This window comes from Lonchura striata, chromosome Z, assembly GCF_050655825.1.
Source record: "Lonchura striata isolate lonStrDom1 chromosome Z, ASM5065582v1, whole genome shotgun sequence".
Taxonomy (NCBI): Eukaryota; Metazoa; Chordata; class Aves; order Passeriformes; family Estrildidae; genus Lonchura; species Lonchura striata.
Window position 1 is genome coordinate 72579608 of NC_140740.1, and position 18404 is coordinate 72598011.

At 40.0% G+C, this 18404-nt stretch overlaps 1 protein-coding gene across 5 annotated transcripts in view; it reads left to right on the plus strand.

Annotated features, from left to right (window-relative positions):
- Nucleotides 1-18404, plus strand: part of TNPO1 (transportin 1) — a 71580-nt gene that overhangs the window by 12424 nt on the left and 40752 nt on the right. Inside the window, exons 1-4 of one of the 5 annotated variants that reach the window (XM_085567600.1) lie at nt 4599-4734; nt 4824-5006; nt 5182-5295; nt 7729-7804. In XM_085567600.1, the coding sequence (XP_085423726.1) occupies nt 5191-5295; nt 7729-7804 (181 nt within the window). In that variant the 5' untranslated portion in view covers nt 4599-4734; nt 4824-5006; nt 5182-5190. Of the gene's footprint in view, nt 1-4598; nt 5296-7728; nt 7805-18404 lie in introns of those variants that run through there. The other 4 variants (XM_021531770.4, XM_085567599.1, XM_085567598.1 and 1 more) reach the window with 4 other exon arrangements.

Consider the following 18404-nt stretch of genomic DNA (forward strand, 5'->3'; position numbering starts at 1 on the left):
CTTTGAGAACAGAAGCCATGAAATCATGGAAGCTGAGCCTTAACAATTCTCCATTTCACACTGGCAACAGTGTAACAGATTTCATAAACAGATGTGTTATTGTAACTATAGATACCCTCAGAAAAAGTCTATCATCAAATTGATGATGTTCTACAGACAGCAAATCACATTACAGATTTATTTGCCTTGAATATTGAAATGCCAGTGCTCCAGGAAATTTGAGTTTAGCTTCATTGCAAGATGTTGTTCTATGGGAATATTGGTACACGTACACAATTTCTAGTTTCATGCACAACATAAGATGAACTTTAGCTAGAATTATCTCAGGAGGGTAAGGTAGAAAGTTATTTCTCTTGTTTTTTTTCAGTTATTCTGCTTCTAGACCTACTGACCAGAGAGAATTAATAATGGTAGGAAACAAAGGTCAGTTAACAAATCTGAAGTTATATTACACAATAGGTACACAAATCTGAAGTTATATTACCTCAAAGCCCATACATTTGCTGCCTTGAATGTTTTTATCAAATTGCTCCTCAGAGGTAGAAGAAATTCTGTCTGTAGGTAAGAAAAAAATTATTTTTAAAGATATTCTTAATCCTACCAATGAAGTACATTCTTAGTTTGGTACATTTCACAAAACTTTTTTCTTTAGACCAAGGCTTACGATTATATGATGCATCATGTTGCATTTGGTTTATCTTCTGCTAGGTGGTTTTCCTCTTGGTTTTTTGTCTTCCAGTTAACACTGAAGGTCTCTTAAAAATGAGAGATTTTTTTGCAACCTTAGTTACCAGGAAGAGATGCTAGTGCATTTGGCAACTTAGTATTCTTTGTGCCAGTCTTAATCACAATGTTCTACCTTCAACAGAATTACACTTGCAATAGTGGAATTGGTTAGTGTTGCATTAGAAAACAGCCTACAGCCTCTTCTGTCTCCAATTTCTATACAACTCAACACAAAGTAATGTTGAGACTCCAGCTTAAAAATATTATTCTAAAGTTTGCTTTGTTTCTGCTTAAAATAATCCTTATATCATAACCAATCAGCCCTGGAAACATAGAAAAATAATTTCATAGACATTTCAGTCAGGAACACAAAATCCTTTCAAACTGTTTTCATAGCATCTCCTTATTAACCTCTCTGGTGCTTCACAGGGTCAAACTGTCTTCTTCCTAAGACTATTCAAATTAATTGTGTAACAAGTGTTACTCTTGTTAATAATATGACTGAACTCAGACTGCATCAAATATTTTAGAATGGATGCTCATTTGATGTGTTGAATGTGAGGACTACCAGTATTCTTTTGAAGTGAAAGCTTAGGGCATTTCTCCAGGCACAAAGCATTGCAAAATAGTATAGCAGTAGCTATTCTGCATGAGCTCCTTTACATAAACACATTTATTCTGTGTTATGAGAGCTTTTTGCCTGCTTTTCTTAATCTACATCACTCTTAGCTTGACATAAGAGGGTTTACACAGAAAGCTGTTACGAAATATGTGTTATTTCCTCTGTGCATACAATCCTTTGCAGAAAAATACTGTAAGCAGTTTGTGTGGAAATTCAAAAGGCTGGATTTTAGCAATTGATTGAATGATTGATTACCATTATTAAATACTAATATTATGGGTTGCAGTGCCTGGATTTTATGGCAAGAAGAATGTTATTAGTGTTCTCTCAAAAACTAAAAAAAATTCCAGTATTATCAATGGAATAAAACTAAGTAATGGGAAAATTTTTCTGAAGGGTTAAGTGGCTGAAACTGTCTAACAGTTCTGAAATTAGGACTATTTTGAGAATTAATTTATACTAGAGAATAATTACTTGAAACTAATCTCAAAACCAGTGGCAGTGAAAAGTTGTAGTTTCCAAATATATGACTTGGAGTCTATGGCATTGGAGGGATGGGACATCATCCTAGCAGTGCAGATCTCAGTCTCTTTTCTGTTTGATTGCTGGGAGGGATTTGCACCAGTTTCCTCTTTCTTTTGTAAGTGCAGTGAGACTATGGAGGGATGGGGTGGGTATTCTATTATGGATCTCCTATTTGTTCTGGCTGTATGTGCTTTGAGTGTCAATTAATGCATGTTGCTGATCAGAAACCAGATTCTAATCCAAGTTCCTGTTAGTCTCTGTTTATAACATAATGAAAAGCAGCAGGAGAGATTAAAAGACCGAGCACCAAATGCACTCTAAAGTAATGGTAAGGACACTGCAGAAAAAGTATTGGGTTAATTACCATGGGAAGAAGAAAAAAATCAAAGTCTGTCTCATATATTCACAGCTACTACTCTAAAAAACTGGATTTTTAATCATTTAGCAGTAGTACATATTGTAGCCATTACTTTTGTTTCCTTGTATGCCACATATGTGTCATTTCATCCTTAATGGAGAATTCTGGGAGGGAAATGGAAGAGGTCAAGAAAACAGAAAAAAAAAATTTATGGACACTTTTTGTGGACGCTTAAGTAGAAAATGGCAAGATCTGTGAACAGAGAAAGATCTTAAAGATACAGATGTTTGGGCATGTAATTGTTTGTTTTCAATTTTACACATTGTGATAACAGTGGATTATGCCTAGTGCATGACACCTGAAGTCTGGATAACAGAGAAATCAAATATTCCTCAGCATTTTTAAGGCTTCTCTCTTCAGAGATCTTCTGTAATCTTAATGAAGTGTGACAAATTTAGTTCTGCTGCATTTTCCTGATCAAGTGGGATGAACTAGGCTGTATTTTGGAGGGTAGCATTCATACCCTGGGTACTTTGTTTAACATTGATTCTGATTTCTTTTCTATACAAGAAGATTCTTGATTGAGGAAAACAGGTAGTAGAAAACAAAAAATGCATAGCATACAGATATATAAATGCAATACAGAAATAAACAATTTTCTCCTTTTTTTTCTGTAATGCTTTCAACTGAAGGTTTTTTCCTTGTCTCAGTCAAATTATTTTGATTTCTGCTTATTTACATAATTTTTGAGGACTAGAGATAGGTTCTTCCTCAGGTTTCATACAGGTTTCATATATAGATGCTGAAGGAGGCACCTTATCTTGCAGAATACCTTCTCATCTTGATAATGTCTCAAAAATTATTACCTGTCTTAGAGGATGATCATGTAAAGCACTTAGATATCCTCACTACAGATCTTCTGTAGAGGCTCCATTCATACTCCATTCAACCTACAATTTGTAGGTTTTTTTTTCTGTCCTTTCCAATGCAGAAGTGGAAATTCTTGCCAGGATTGAATTCTAGTTACATTCTTGGAAAGAAAACTTACATTCTTTTTAGTTATGGATCCATGCCATGTTTCTCTACCTGCTCTTTCCAGTTGTCTCTCAATCTTCCTTTATTTTCCTTGTTTCTCGTCTTTAATGTTGTACTTCTTTAGCACACTTTGCTTCAAGAAAATATTAGACAGATATAATCCTTGTGTCAAAATTTCTGAATAGTAATTTTTGAAGCTCTAATCAAGTTCAAACAGACTTGACAGATGTGGGATAGAAGTCTCAAAGAAAAAACAAGTTTCTACGACCTTACTGCTAAGGCACAGTTAGGTGAATGGAGCCCACATTGGCTCTTCCCTTATTTGTTGGACTTCAGCTTTCATCTGTTCCAGCTATGCATGCATCCCAAAAAGATCTCTCCTGCCCATACAGTGGGAGCCATTAACATCAGTTTTAATGGTCTGGATCAAAATCCTTTTCTTTTGACATGTTTCTATACTCAAGGGAAATGAGTGGAGATTCACCCTGATCAGAAAAATCTCATGTAAATCTTGTGCTTATCCTTTTCTATTAATTAGTCGTATGTTGTTACGTACCTGCCTTACTGACTTAATCTTGTTTAGATGCTGCAAACTCTCAAGAATTGCTCAGCTTTTGTAGTCTCCCAAAAAGTCCTGTGATAACTACAGCAGTAGTTGCAATACAGATTTTGTCTCCTTCAAGAACAGCATCACATAGTAATAGAAGAAAAGTTAGTTAAGGATGCTTCTCAGCACCTTGGACCAGACAGTCAGTGTTGGGGAAGTGAGACAAAGAGCCATATAGCAAATTATCTGGGATGCACCCCTTAGGAATCTGTATTGTTCCCTGTTCTCAGTACTTCTGAACAGTTATTACGGCTGAGATTGCAATGTTTCAACTGAGTTCTGTACTGCAGTAGAAGCAGCAGAAACTAGTTTTTATGTCAAATGAGGTGCTTATACAGTGACTAAAACTAAGATTATAAAAACCAGAATTACTGGCTTTCACTTTCACGTTTTAGACCAGTTTTAAACAGAATTCTGTTAGTATAATACATAAAATAACTATATATGTACATGTGTAATGCGTATTTTACATATATACATATGTATTTAGTATTTTAATTATTTATTTTAACCCGAGATCTCCGGTGATATATTTTGGGGCGCAGTTTAAGATACAGAGGATCTTAAAGAAAAGAAGCAGTTTCTTTGTAATTTGCACGCCCCAACCTCCCCCTACTTCCATGCATCCTTCGTCCTGTTCCTTCTTTACACGTGGAATTGGGGACTTCAGAGATGTGCTCAGCGCTCAGCCAAATGACGTAGAAGGCAGGAGGCACCACGTTCCTGACCCCGGGGTCTGATTTCGCGCCCGCACTTCTGTTCCGCAGGAAGGCGGGAGCCTCGCACTCGTTGCCGGGCGCTGTCCCAGGGGGCTGGGCCGAGCCCGGGGCGCCCCTGCGCTCCTCGCCTGTCGCGTTCGCTGTAGGTTTCTGCCTGTTCTCGGGTGGGCGGCGTGGGCTCCCCGTTTCCCGTCGGCCAGGATTGAGGTGCTCGCGTTCTGTCGCCCGCAGGCTCCCGGCAGTGTGGGACGCACCGGGGAAAGGCGGACGGCGGCGCCGGCGGTCCCGAGGCGGCCCGGGCGGGCGGAGCCGTGCCTGGCGCTAGGACCCAGCAGGACGCGAGGCGGCTCTTCGGGCCGGATCACAAATTCGTCGTGACTCAGTCTCTGCTCAGCGCGGAGGCAGCGGGAGCAGGTCGGTGTCCTACGTCTATCCAGCGGCTGCTGTGGTGCGCGGGGGCACGAGAGTCGCAGCGGAGCGGGCACTGCCGCGCCCCTTCCCCGGCCCGGCCTTCCTTCATCTGCGCCGGTCCCCGCCCGGGCCCTGCCGCGCCGCCAACCGCGGCCGCCTGTTGTCTGCTGTTTTGCAGACAGCCAAGATGGAGTACGAGTGGAAGCCCGACGAGCAGGGGCTCCAGCAGATCCTGCAGCTGCTCAAGGAGTCCCAGTCCCCGGACACCACCACGCAGAGAGCCGTGCAACAAGTATCCTTGGCCGAGGCTGGCGGGGCCCCGCGAGTGGGGCGGGGGTGGCCGTGGCCGTGGGTGGGCGGGGGGACCGTGGCCTGCGCGGCGGCGGGGCCGGCCCTGCGGCGGCCGGGCCTGCCCGGCTCGGCCCGGCCGGGAGCCGCGGCCGCGCGGGGGCCGAGCCCGGGCCGGAGCGGCCCCGTGGCGCGGCGTTTGAACGGCCGGGGCGGCCTGCGGGCCGCGGGGCCGCCTTCGCCCGGCGGGCGCTGGGCACCTGTTGGTAGCCCAGAGACCAGGGCCGCTTTGGGTTTGACCGCAGGGGGCCTTTTTTATTTTTTAATTAATTTATTTATTTTCAAAGCTCGTGCTCGGGCGCGTCCCCGCCGATATCCGCCGCTCTTTCAGGTTCCCCCGCCCAGCCCCCAGAGCGGCCAGGCGGGAACGGGGCCCTCGGCCCGGCGGGTCCCGCCGAGGGGGCCGGGGGTGGCCCGCGGGGTGTGCCCGCTCTCCCCGCGGCAGGGGTGGGGCGGGCAGGGGCCGCTCGAAGTAATCTGGCGCCGGGATTCGAAGCGAAAGCCGGAGCTGGTGGCGGTAATGCCGCTGGCAGAGCCGCTGCCTGCGCGCCCTCGTGGGCCTGCTGGTTCTGACACTGCGCATTTTGGTGTGTGGTGAGGATGGGTTTTTTTTGTCTGGAAGCTTGATCCTGAAACTCGGCTCGTTAAAATTCACGAAAATGTGGAGCTCTGCAGTATGTATTTTCTTGTACTGCTTTGATTTGGTGTTGATGTTGTGGATTGATGGTTTTTTCACCCCCGTCCCTCCTCTTCCCCCCGCGGCCCCCCCCGCCCCCCCACCCCCCATCACTCTTCAATATAGAAATAATGAATAGCAAGGTTTTAAGGATTGACAAAGTAAAACTTTAAATTAAGGCTGGTAGAAGTACAGGCCTTAAAAAGTAAAGGCCTCATCTATTGTTTCCTGCCCCGTGAGCTACCCATAAGTGCTATGAAATTTATTGAAGTGCTGAAATTGTGTGAGGAGTTTGTTATCTGGATCTCTTTTTATTTAAGGCATTTTCTTGAAGGTGTCCACAGAAGGCAACAGAATTTCTTTCAGTAGGTAACAACATATGTGTGTCTGTATACATTTATAGTAAGAATTTAGCTTTAAGCCAGATTTGCTCCACTTCTAGACTTCTGTAGCAAATGCAGTGAATATCAGGAAGGCTTCTGCTCCTATCTGAAAGGTAAAGGTCAGTTGCATCTTGATCATCTTGTTCTTTCATCTGTATTCTAAATTTTTAAAATATGATTGCTTTCTTTGAAAAATCCTAAACAGAAGAGTCTAAAGAAGTAGTCTTCTGATAATGACCCAAGCTTAAACTGGTGCTCTTTAGTATTTAACATATCAAAGTGCTTATAGGAACAGTGTTTATAATGTAGCTTTAGTGTAAGATTACACTTTAAAGCTTTGCTTCAAATAATTTTTTATGTGTTGTTTGTTTATTGAGCTATAGCATCATATATGCAGGATGGGCAGTGTAAGTGAGGCTATCTGTCTTGATGATATATAGAACTTGACTGAACAAAAGTTCTTCCAACCAATGCTTGAAATTCTTTTTAAGTGATAGTGAAAACTCCCTGCTGTGTTGATGTTGGCTAGTAAAGGTTAGAGGTAAAAGGTTTTGTGTGTGTATAAAGGTTCCACACACATACAAAAGGAATTGTGATGTTTGTTGTGTTCTAGGATGCTGTTTAATAACATGTCTCAGCAGTTGTGATTAATGGTTTAAAATTTAAAGTACTTAGTCCATAATTTTTTTGTAGAAAAATCAAAAAGTATGTATATTTATTCTGCAATGCTGTTTCTTTATGATGCTGTTTTACCAAACTTGAGAGTTTAAGTGTCAAATACAATGAAGTGGGAAGTATATGTTAGCTAAAACCCTTTGTTAGTAAAGTTATGGTTTCAGATATTTTTCAATTAAATTTATTGTATATTTCAGGGAATGAAAAAGGAAAAGTTAAGTGGGTGAAGAAGCTGTTAAGAAAACTGATCTAAGAAGTAGTCTTCATTTCTTAGACCAATTAAGTGTTTTCTCATTAAGTTTCTGTTAAATACAGATCTTTCTCCTCCTTTCTGTTATTTTTGATACATTTGACTACGCAGTTGTTGGTAATGTTCAGCTGCCTGTTCCGATGATACAGCTTTACACATATTTTTAAGGATCTGTTAATTTTTATATCTGTCCATGGATTATTTTTTAGACTTCCCCATAACTAAAAGCTATTCCTTCAGTAAGAAAATTACAGAAACTGTTTTTAGGTTGTTCATGCTCTGTATGTCATGAGCTTCTAGTCATAGCATAACAAACATAACAATCTTTGTATCCAGAAAGCTATAAATGTTTTATGTAAATATTCAACTTTCCTTAACAGTTTTTCTCTTCAGAAACTAGAACAACTCAATCAGTATCCAGATTTCAACAACTACCTGATTTTTGTTCTTACAAAGTTGAAGTCTGAAGGTAAGTTCTTGAGATAGTGAGTTTTATTTTACTTTTTTAGTCTTTAAAAAGAAATGTATTATTTTGCTTCAAAGAAAAAGAAAGCTAGCTCTAGTCAGTTGGTTGAGCTGTTTGTAGTCATGTAGAATCCACTTGTGCACTCAGTGATCTTTGTGAGGAAAAAAATCTGATAACTTATTGGTACTTGCATTATCAGCCTTAGAGTGGAATCCATTCTAAATGGCCTGTGAAATCTTCTGAGAATATTCATACCTCTATTGGACTGCAGTAAAGTTGTGGAATAACTGTGATGAATCATGACTATATACATTCTAAAACATACTGCTAAGTTCAGTCATGATAATTATCTCTGTAGTAATGAGACTGTTAAATACTTTGAAGTCTACGTATTTAGAGTTGTCCAAAGATGTCTGCCATAACCGTCATTCTGAAGGTTTAATTGTAGTAAAATACAGTTAGAAATCAATCATGTTGTTTTAGTGTTGTGGACATTTTAAGTACAGTTTGTGTATGGCATAGTGTGTAGCCTTTACCAGTTGCTAAATTCAGCCAATTGCTTTTTGATCAGGGTGTGTGAAAGATTGTCTTCTCAGAGGACTACCGCTATTGTTTTGAGGTTTCTTGGATAGAGAAAGGAAAATTGGTTTCAAGATCTGCGTTAGCACATCTGTTTCTTTACATGTTTGTAATCCTGTTTGGTTGTTTGGGTAGTTTTCTAGGTTTTTTTCCTTTAGTGTTTTGCTACTAGTGCTTTTTCTGCCATTTGAGGTTTCTGCCATTCGATGTCTTTGTGAATGCTTGCTTTTTTCCTTTGAATTAGATTTACTTATATGTGGCCCTTGACAAAGAATTGTCAAGAATGTTTGTCTAAATTTCAAGTAGTGTTTTGGTTCTATCAGCTTGCTTCAGGAGGAGGGAAACAAAGAGTATGAAAGTATATTTTCCTGTTTGAATATCTAAATGCTTTTGTGTGTTCTGGGTAGGAAGTCACCTATTAATCTGTAAAGTCTCTTAAGTCTGAGAGCATTTTCAAGACTTGAGTCAGCCAAGATACTGACTCTTTGAATAAGGTGCCAGTGTAGATACCATGTCCTTTATACCATTACCAGAAAAATTTTAAGCAACACAGTTCCAGCAGTGGGATATGGAATTTATACAAAGGATGTGACAAGAAGGATGTTTCACTTTTTTTTGGTCCACGAATTTGTTTTCTGACACTTACACAACTTCCTGATTTCACTTTCTTCATTTACCATTTGAGCCTGAGGTTCTAGATTGTCACAGATGTTTGGTGTTTAGTTGTGTGTCAAGATCTACCTTCCTAACAGAACTATTTCAGTTATTCAGTAGTCATCTTTTCCCTTCCTTATGTTTAATCACATCAGCCTCTGTAGAATTTGATAAAGAGTAGGAGATGCTAGGTGTTACAAAATGGTTGTGTAAAGCTGTTTTATCTAAGAGGAAAACAGCAGGTTGCAGCAGGTTGAGGGGCCAAGCGGCTGGGAAGAATTAGCAAGTTAACTTCTGGGGAGCAGTGTTTTGGATCAGATTGCAATCATATCTCTCACAAATACATCAGGTCTATTGTGAGACTCTTGAAGAGCATCTGTTACTTTGGTGATGCTCTTGTCCTGCATCATGACATTTTTAGGGTCATAACCTTTTGTCCAAAGCAACTATTTTTTACCTTTGTATCTCTATTTCTAGAAATTTGCAAAATTTGAAGGTACCATAAGCAAGTCTGGTGTTGTTATTTTTCATAGTGTTTGCCAAATTCTAAATTCAAATTCCATCACCTTGCTTAGGTAGGACTAATGAAGAATGGCGGGAGACTGTTGATTGGGTTTGCTTTGAATCCAACCAACAGTCCTTCATATTCTCTCATGCTCAAGTGAGGTAATGAGACTGTTAGAACTGCTGGTCAGCAGCTACAATACTTGGATGGACTCATCCCAGTAGATAACCTGACTTCAGTGTGACTGAGAAAGCATTCTGATTCTTCCCTCCTGAAGCGGGTTCTGCTGCCTGTCTGTCTCTACAGCTCTGCCACAGACCAAAGTATGGATATGCATACTGTTTTTATTGTGTCCATACTCTTCCAGCAGAAGGAGCAATGAAAATAGGCTTATAAAATATTTGACAACTTATTCAATAAAAATTAAGGTGTTTTCATAGTCCACGAGAAACGGACCTTGGCTTACTAACAGATAGGAACTGAGCTTTGATTCAGTTTTTGATACTGTTAAAACTTCTGCCGAGAAAATGGTGCTTAAAGGATACATTTAGGTGACAGCTCCTGAATGTGGGAGTTCTGTCATTTGGTGAGTTGAAATGTGTGTTAAATAGTATCATTCTACTGCAGTGAAGATTGCACAAATTTGTCTTTGACTTGAGTCTTACTCCTCTGTGGACAATTAACTTTGCAAGAAAACTTCTACAACATATCATACAAACCATTTACAAAACTGGCATTCACTGAGCTTTGCTTTTAAGATACTAAGGTAAACCTAATCTGTAGGAAATTTGCTTTGTTTTAGCACCATTACTATTCAGTTGAAAACACTGTTACCTTCTTTTCCTGTAGTCTCTAGTTCCATCAGACTTCTGCTTCTGAATGCTTGTGACTTACTGGTTTAAGACCTATTGTGATAATCCTACATGTAGGGGTTTTCTTGGTTTTGTTTTTAAATTTTTCTGGGGCCTGTCAAAGCTTGTTAAGCTTAGGTCTTCCTGGAAGCAGGAATGCCCTGCTGCCATTTCATCAGTGAAAATATATGGCCTACTTTGCTGTTACAGCATGTAGCCCAAGGTTTAAGTACTTAATTTCTTTCTTCTTGGATTTTTAGGTTTGTTTGATGATTTTTTTTTTCCCTTGTTTCTTTGGTTCCATTTGTGGGGTTTTTGTTTGGTTTTTTGTTTGTTTGGGGCTTTTTAGTTTTTGTTGAGGGTTTGTTTGTTCATTTTAATTATTTTAAAATGAATATGTATTTCTAAAGATAGAGTTGGGAATCTGAATGAACCCCAGTGTTAATAATATAAAACTTGTTACAGAAACAGCATTCAGTTAGACAGTAGGCAGGCTGATGAAATAAGATCCTAAGTCATTAGAATTTAAGATACAGATCTCTGAGTGTACTTCCCACAAAGTATGGTGCTTAGAGATTTTCCTTAGGTAAGTAAGATGGAGTCCAGATTAACTGAAAAGTAGTCTGAATGAAAAAAAAGAGTTGTTTTGCTAACTTTTCTATAAATGAAAATATTACTTGTCGGCACTGTTAGTGTAGTTGCTCCTTCTTGGACTGGAAGGTAAAAATCCTGACGTCCATAGTGTTGGGTTTGTGCTTTTGTTCTTCCAGTGTCCCTTGAGGTGAGCTCAGAATCCTCTAGTCTTCTGCATTCTGTTAATAATTTGTTTTCTGGAGTGTTGTGTGCATGTTGCTTCTGCTTCTCAGATAATTTTCTGATGCCCTTGAGCCAGGGTCGGGCGAAATGTCTCATATGATTTCAGAAGGCAAATGAATGTTTATTCAAAAGCCCCTCTCTCTTTTATAGAGAACATCGTAAACATTAATTCCATTGGTCTTAAAGTAAAAACATTTCACCTGATTGGTACACTGGACTTAGGTCAGTGTGGTAGAACATATCTATAAACAATATGAACAAAAAGCAAGATAATAGATTGTTTTATAGATAAATATATAATAATAGATTAATAGATCTATTAATAGATTAAATAGATTCCTCTCAGACTTTTTCCCAAGCTTAGCCTGGCTGAAATCTTTCTCTTCTCTCTGACCGAACTGAGAATATCCACAATTTTATGGTTTTTGTTTGATTGAAACAGTCCAGTGCTACATGGAAGCATCAGTTCTGCTTGTTAATTTTCATTTAATGGCAGCTTCCCTTCTTTGATCCAAGTCATGCATCTATATGCCCCTTTCCTTGTTTGCATTATTGCATCCCTAGTCCAGGTATGTTTCCTTGAAGGACAGTATGAGAATGTATTTTCCTAATTTCAGCCTCTTTGCTGTCTTGCTGAAGCCTATTCTAGTCTCTGCCTAAGGTGTACTGAGGCAGTTTTCCAAGATACATGAAGCCTGAGGCAGGTCAGAACCTCTAGATGTCATAATACAGACATTCATACTGCAAGCAGAAATACTGAGTTTGTTTCAGACCTTGTTGACTGCAATAATGAAATTTCCTAATTTGCCTGTATGAAAACTTGCTTTGTTTATGCCTTTTGTAAACCAAGGTTTGTAAAGATATTTCCTTCTACTCTAAAATAGAAATAGCACCCTTCTTAATTTGCATTGTCCTGTTTTAGGACAACTACATCAATTTCCTGATGTTTTCTGCTTAGTTTCAGTCCAGAATTACACCACACTTTATTTCAGACAGCATCCTGAACTTTGTGAATGGGAGATGGATGTGGCTTGCACTTAACTATCAAAAGATGATGTCCATTGTTATTTAATGGGACATGGTTGGTTTTGCATTATTTCTGTAAAGTTCTGTGTTCACTTCCCCCCTTGTCTGCTGGGCTCTCAGGAGGTACTTAGGCTAATGGGAAAACATAAGGAAAAGTGCATAATGGTACTGATGCTTTCTGCTGACTTGTATAACTGCAGTTGTCTATTCTGTTGCAGTTACACAGCTGTGATTTGTGAAGGTGCTTTTGTGACTGACTTTTCACCCCATCCAAACATGAGAACTCTACTATTTATTCTCCACAGAGCGTTATCTGTGTGGATTGATTGGTCACAGTCAGTGGTGTAAGGCTATTGCAGTCAAAGATCAGAGTCCTTAAAATGATCTTTTACTCTGTAGGTGAATGAGCTGAAACAGAGAACACTGCTCTAGTACTCTTTTTGTCACAGGCTTTAAGGATGGTCTTTTGAGCTTATTTCCAAAATACTTTAGATTTTTATAAACCAGTTGAAGACAGAAGAGCATGGTCTCTGCAGTTCTTGGTCTTATTCATGTGATGATCTAGTCATTCAGAGTACTTTACTTAGATCTGGAACATTAACATGGAGATACGTCCTGTCCCCACCCTCTTCCCCTCCAACTTTTTGTTTCAACAGAGTTTTTCACAGATAGTAATTTATGTTCTGACAATCATGACACTAATAATTCATCTAGTTTTGCACATATAATTCAAAACAGCTTTTTATCAGATATTACTGAAATCTAAAATGATCATGTGGGTTTGATGTGAATGTTTCCTGATGAGTCTTGAAATTTAAACTTGATCCAGAGAGCAGTTTTCATTAATCCATTCCATTAGGATCTTTCTTAGCATGATGGTGTTGAAAGATAATTGAAACTAAGCAAGAAAAAGATTGTAATGTGAGATTATGTGTCAATTTGCCAGTTACCCATTTCAAGAGGATATCTTTGATGAGAAGGATTAATCCAGAAAAGGGATTCAGGTGTTTTCATTCTTAAATTAAAACAGAAGCTCCCCTCCCCTACCACTTCTCCCCAGTACAGTGACCTTAGATATCACTATTAAATATACAAAAATAATTGTCAAGCAGTGAAGCTGATTGCATTACCATTCAGAAATCAAGTCAGATTAATCTGCCTTCACAGTTTAAAATGCTGCATACCCTATATGTAAGGTATGCATATTGTATACCCTATAGGATATAGGTGTATGCATACCCTGTAAGTAGGACACCCTATACTGTTCTACTTAACAACAGCAAAGCATTTTCCTCTCTGAAGTTCAGATACATGAAGAATTATGAAAATACTAACTTCTACTAATGAGTACATAAATCTAATTGTTGAGTTCCTTAAATATCTTAAGGGAAAGAGTAGAATCATGGAATATCCTGAGTGGGAAGGGACTTGTTCAAAAGGCACGAGTCCAACTCTTGGCTCTGCACAAAATAGCCCCAAGAATCACACCATGTGCCCAAGAGCATTGTCCAAACGCTTCTTCAGTTCTGTCAGGCTTGGTGCTGTTAGAGCTTCCCTGGAGAGCCTCTACCAGTGCTCAGTCACCCTCTGGTTGAGGAACCTTTCCCTAATATCCAACCTAAACCTCCCCTGACACAAATTCAGGCCATTCCTTTGGGTCCTGTCACTGGTCAGCACAGAGAAGAGATCAGTGCCTCTCCATCCTCTTCCCCTCACAAGAAGAAGATGTAGACTGCAATGAGGTCTCCCCTCAGTGTCCTCCAGGCTGAACAGACCAGGTGACCTCAGCTGCTCCTCATACAGCTTCCCCTCAAGGCCTTTCACCATCCTCATGGCCCTCCTTTGGACACTCTCTAGCCTTACATTAGGCTGTTGTGGCACCCGGAACTGCCCCCAGCACTCGAGGTGAGGCTGCCCCAGTGCAGAGCAGACTGGGACAACAGTGCTGTGCCTGATGTCCCCAGGACACGGCTGGCCCTCCTGGCTGCCAGGGCACTGCTGACCACGTTCAACTTGCCATCAGCCAGGACCCTTGAGTCCCTTTCTGTGGTACTGCTTTCCAGCATCTGATTTCCCAGTCTATCTGCACATCCAAGGTTGCCCCATTCCCCAGTGCAGAATCCAGCACTCGTTAGAACTTCATACAGTTGGTGATTGTCCAGCCCTCCAGTATATTGAGGTCTCTCTGCAGGGCCTTTCTGCCTTTGAAGAAGTCAGCAGCTCCTCTCAGTTTAGTGTCATTGGCAGACTTACTTAGTATATGTATTATCAGATAATTAATTTTGTACGGTTAGTAAAAATTCCATGGCTTTCCTCAGTTTATTCACTAATTATTCCTTTCTATGTTTATTTGGGGATTTTGTAGTGCAGGTTTAAGTAAAGCCTTCTAACAGATTATTTATTTGGAGTTTTGAAAGAAACTGAATTTGATTGTGGATTTGTTATGTGATTCAGTACTTCAGGAACACTTTCCTGGAGCTCATTATTTTGAACATCCAGAATCAAGAATATGAAATCTCCATTGTTATTTCTTTCCTTGCTCCTGAGACTATTCAAGGAAAGAATCACTATGTCATTGTCTGAAGTTCAAGTAGTCTTGGATAAGATCTGTTCTTGCCTTAAAATAAATCTTGAGGTGTAAGGTAGAAGTATTTAATCAGCTGTTTCAAGCTTTTCCTTAATGTTTTTTTAAAAGCCCCAATGAATATTTCTTTGTATGCTATTTTAAAAAGCAAACTCTCATACTCAGTTATGTTTGGTGGTTTTTTTACATCCAACCTAAGTGTACTTAAAATGCCAGTATCAAGCATTCCTATGGGGTATTAGAAACTTTTTCCTACTGAAAGAAAAAGTGTTGCCGGTATTTCTAAAGGGATTCTGTTCACCAAGCAGTATTTGATTCAGTACAGTTCAGAGGTGCCTCCTATTTGAAAAGCTGTATGCTGGTGTCTGATTTAGTCTCCTAGGAAGCAGTATCACCATCTCTTTCTAGATTTTCAGAAAGCATACTTACTGTGAGGCATTGGGATGATAAAACTTTTCAGCATGTATGTTACCTTGCAGTGCTGGGCCAGATGCAATTGGATAGCCATCCATTTTTATAAAGCCAAATCTGTTTTAGTAAAGGAGTGCCTATTACCACTGTTGATGTACAAGTTAAAACATCTTTCCTTTAATGCCACAAGAGAGTGGAGCCTAGAAGGAAAAAACCCAAATATTTTTAATACTACAAATAATAATATCCACAGTATGTTTTACCAGTTCCAGAATTGAGTATCTTTACTGTCCGTAGAAAAGGCACATCTTGACCTCACAGTTTCATGATTATACCAGTAATAGGATAAGCATTACTACTGCTTTTGCAAAATATTTTAAACTCCTTTCTTCTCCTTCTATAATAACATAATATGCACTCTTCAGAGCCCCCAGGAAGCTCACGCCTTCTGCTTTCAACAGTCATTCAGGAGCAACTGTGCCATGACAGAGCTACATAGTCATCAAAGAATGACAGAGTCATTTCAGTTGAAAGGGGCAGTAAAGATTAATTCCAGCTCCCTGCCATGGGCAGAGATGCCACGCACTATATCAGATTACTCAAGGCCCCGTCTAACCTTTGAAAAATTTCAGGGATGAAGCATCCACTACTTCTCTGGGCAACCTGTTCTTGTGCCTCACCACCCTCTGAATAAAGAATTTCTTCCTAACATCTAATCTAAATCTCTCCTCTTCTAGTTTAAAAATCTTCTCCCTTGTCTTACCACTATCTGCCGTTGAAAAAAGTTGCTCTCCCTTTTAAGTACTGAGAGGCAGCAATTGTGGTCTCCCCAAAGTGTTCTCCAGGCTTTACAACCCCAGGTCGCAGGCTGTCTTCACAAGAGAGGTGTTCCAACCCTCTGATCATCTTTGTGACCCTCCTCTGGACTTGCTCCAACAGGTTATTGTTCTTCCTGTGCTGGAAACAACAGAGCTGGATGCAGCACTGCAGGTGGGGTCTCACCAGCAGAGTAGAGGGACACTCCCCTCTCTTACCCTGCTGGACACACTGCTTTAGATGCAGCCCAGGATGCAGTTGGCTTTATGGGCTGTAAGCGCACATTCTTGGCTCATGTCCAGCTTTCCATCCTCTAGTCCTACACAGGGCTGCTCTCACTAGTTTCTTCTCCCAGTCTGTACTCGTATCTGGGAGTGCCCTGACCTAGGGGCAGCACCTCCACTTGGACTGGTTGAACCTCGTGGGATTCCCATGGACTCATTTCTCAGGCTTGTCCAGGTCCCTCTGCATGGCATCCTTTCCGTCTGTTGTGTGCTGTTCAACTGCACTGCTCAATTTAGTCATCTGCAGATCTGCTAAGGGAGCACTCAATCCCAGGTAACAATGCCTGTAGTCTGTACTCAGACTGTGTAGGGAGCTGAGAACCGCTTTGCCCTGCAGCAGTTGTCTGCTTCATCTAGAAGGTCACACTGGCAGTTCAAGCAAGTGTGGATTCAACAGGACAAATTTTTAGTTTGACATCTCCAAGGAAAAAGCATTCACATAACTTCAAGTGATGGATGTTTTTCTGTGAATCAGTAGATATACTTCTGATAAGAGAAAATTCTGATTGGCAAGCTGTCAGTCTCAGGAGCTTCGAACATTGCAAAATGATAAGAGCTCGCAGTTTTCCGCATGTTCATTCCCCTATAAAGAAAGAAGACTGATGAAGTCATAAGTAGAAACTGAAAACTAAATGGACTGAAGATGGATTTATAACTGCTCAGAAGAGCAGCATGGTCACCCAGCAAAGCATCTCAGATAAGTCTCATTTTCACTGGTACTCTTAACCTTTCTGATAAGAACTCTTGTGTAGTAAAATACAAAAAAAAAATCTAAGGTCCTAAAATTGTAACAATAATAAAATATTAAATGTATGAAAGTGTATCGAATTAAAGGCAGGTCTGTGGTCTTTATTTTCCCATTTTAGCTAGATACACAGCTGCTTAGGAAGAACACCTCCAGTAGTACCAAATCTATGTTCTGATGTTTATCAGAGTGCAACTTAATATTACTAATTAAATGTCTGATGATTTTGTTCAGGAAAGTCAGCCAGGACGAAGGGAAGTGAAAAAAAAAAAAAAAAAAAAAGAAGAAAGCACACTGAGTACAGGCTTATAAAATAAAAAGGAGAAGGTTTTTCTTTAATTATGTCCTTTCATTAGAGGAAGAAGCTTTACTGGCTGGTAAGAGTATCAGTGAAACAAAGCAGTCTGGCCTTAGAATATTTACACTTCTGTGCTACCACACAACTTTCTGGTAAGCTATACCTACAGGATATAGCCAGAAGGAAAACTAGTCAAAATTTCCACTGTGCAGCACCCTGTACAACACCAATATTGTATCCTGTATTTTGTTTCCTAATATTCAGCAGTTTGAATAGAATTCTGAATTACTCTTCTTGATAACACAGCCTTAGTTTACTCATTCAAGTAATCCTCGTGTACCAACAGCTATTCAAATGACAGATTATCACATATTTTAAAGATTCACCTTTGATATATTCAGAGAGCGCCAAAACCTTTAGTCATCTGACAAGGCAATTTCTTCAGATAAATTAATGACTCTAAATCTGTATTCATTCACTGCCAGGTATTGTCTAAGCAAGTTCCACTGGAACATCATAATTTCCTTCTCCTGTGCACTTGACTGAGCACAAAAGTCCACGCTCTCATCTTTCTCCTCACCCTCAAAAAGTAAATGCCAGAGACATGACATTACTTTTAACATGTTCTCAAACTACAGCACTGTCCTGAATTTGTTGTACAGTTTGGGACCTTGCAGTGAATCATGGTTTCCTCATGCTAAATCCCAGTCTCTTATTGATGATTATTACTGCTCTTGACAGAATTCTAGGGCTGGTTTAGCTGCTGAATCAGGAGACAGCACGAGACTATAGGAGAGAGGAAAAGTGCTGGGACAACCAGGTTGTGGAGATTTGATAGAGAAGCTGAAAATAGAAGTGAAAACAGAAGGTTAATTCTTTAACCTTTTCTTGATTTTGCAAGTCTGTAAAGGTGTATAGAATTTGGCATTTTGATTGACATGTGGTAGTTATTAATTAGAATACAAAACCTTCCAAAACTAATTGTAGTAGATATATCTGGCTGGATGCCAGATCCCTGCCAAAGCTGCTCTGTA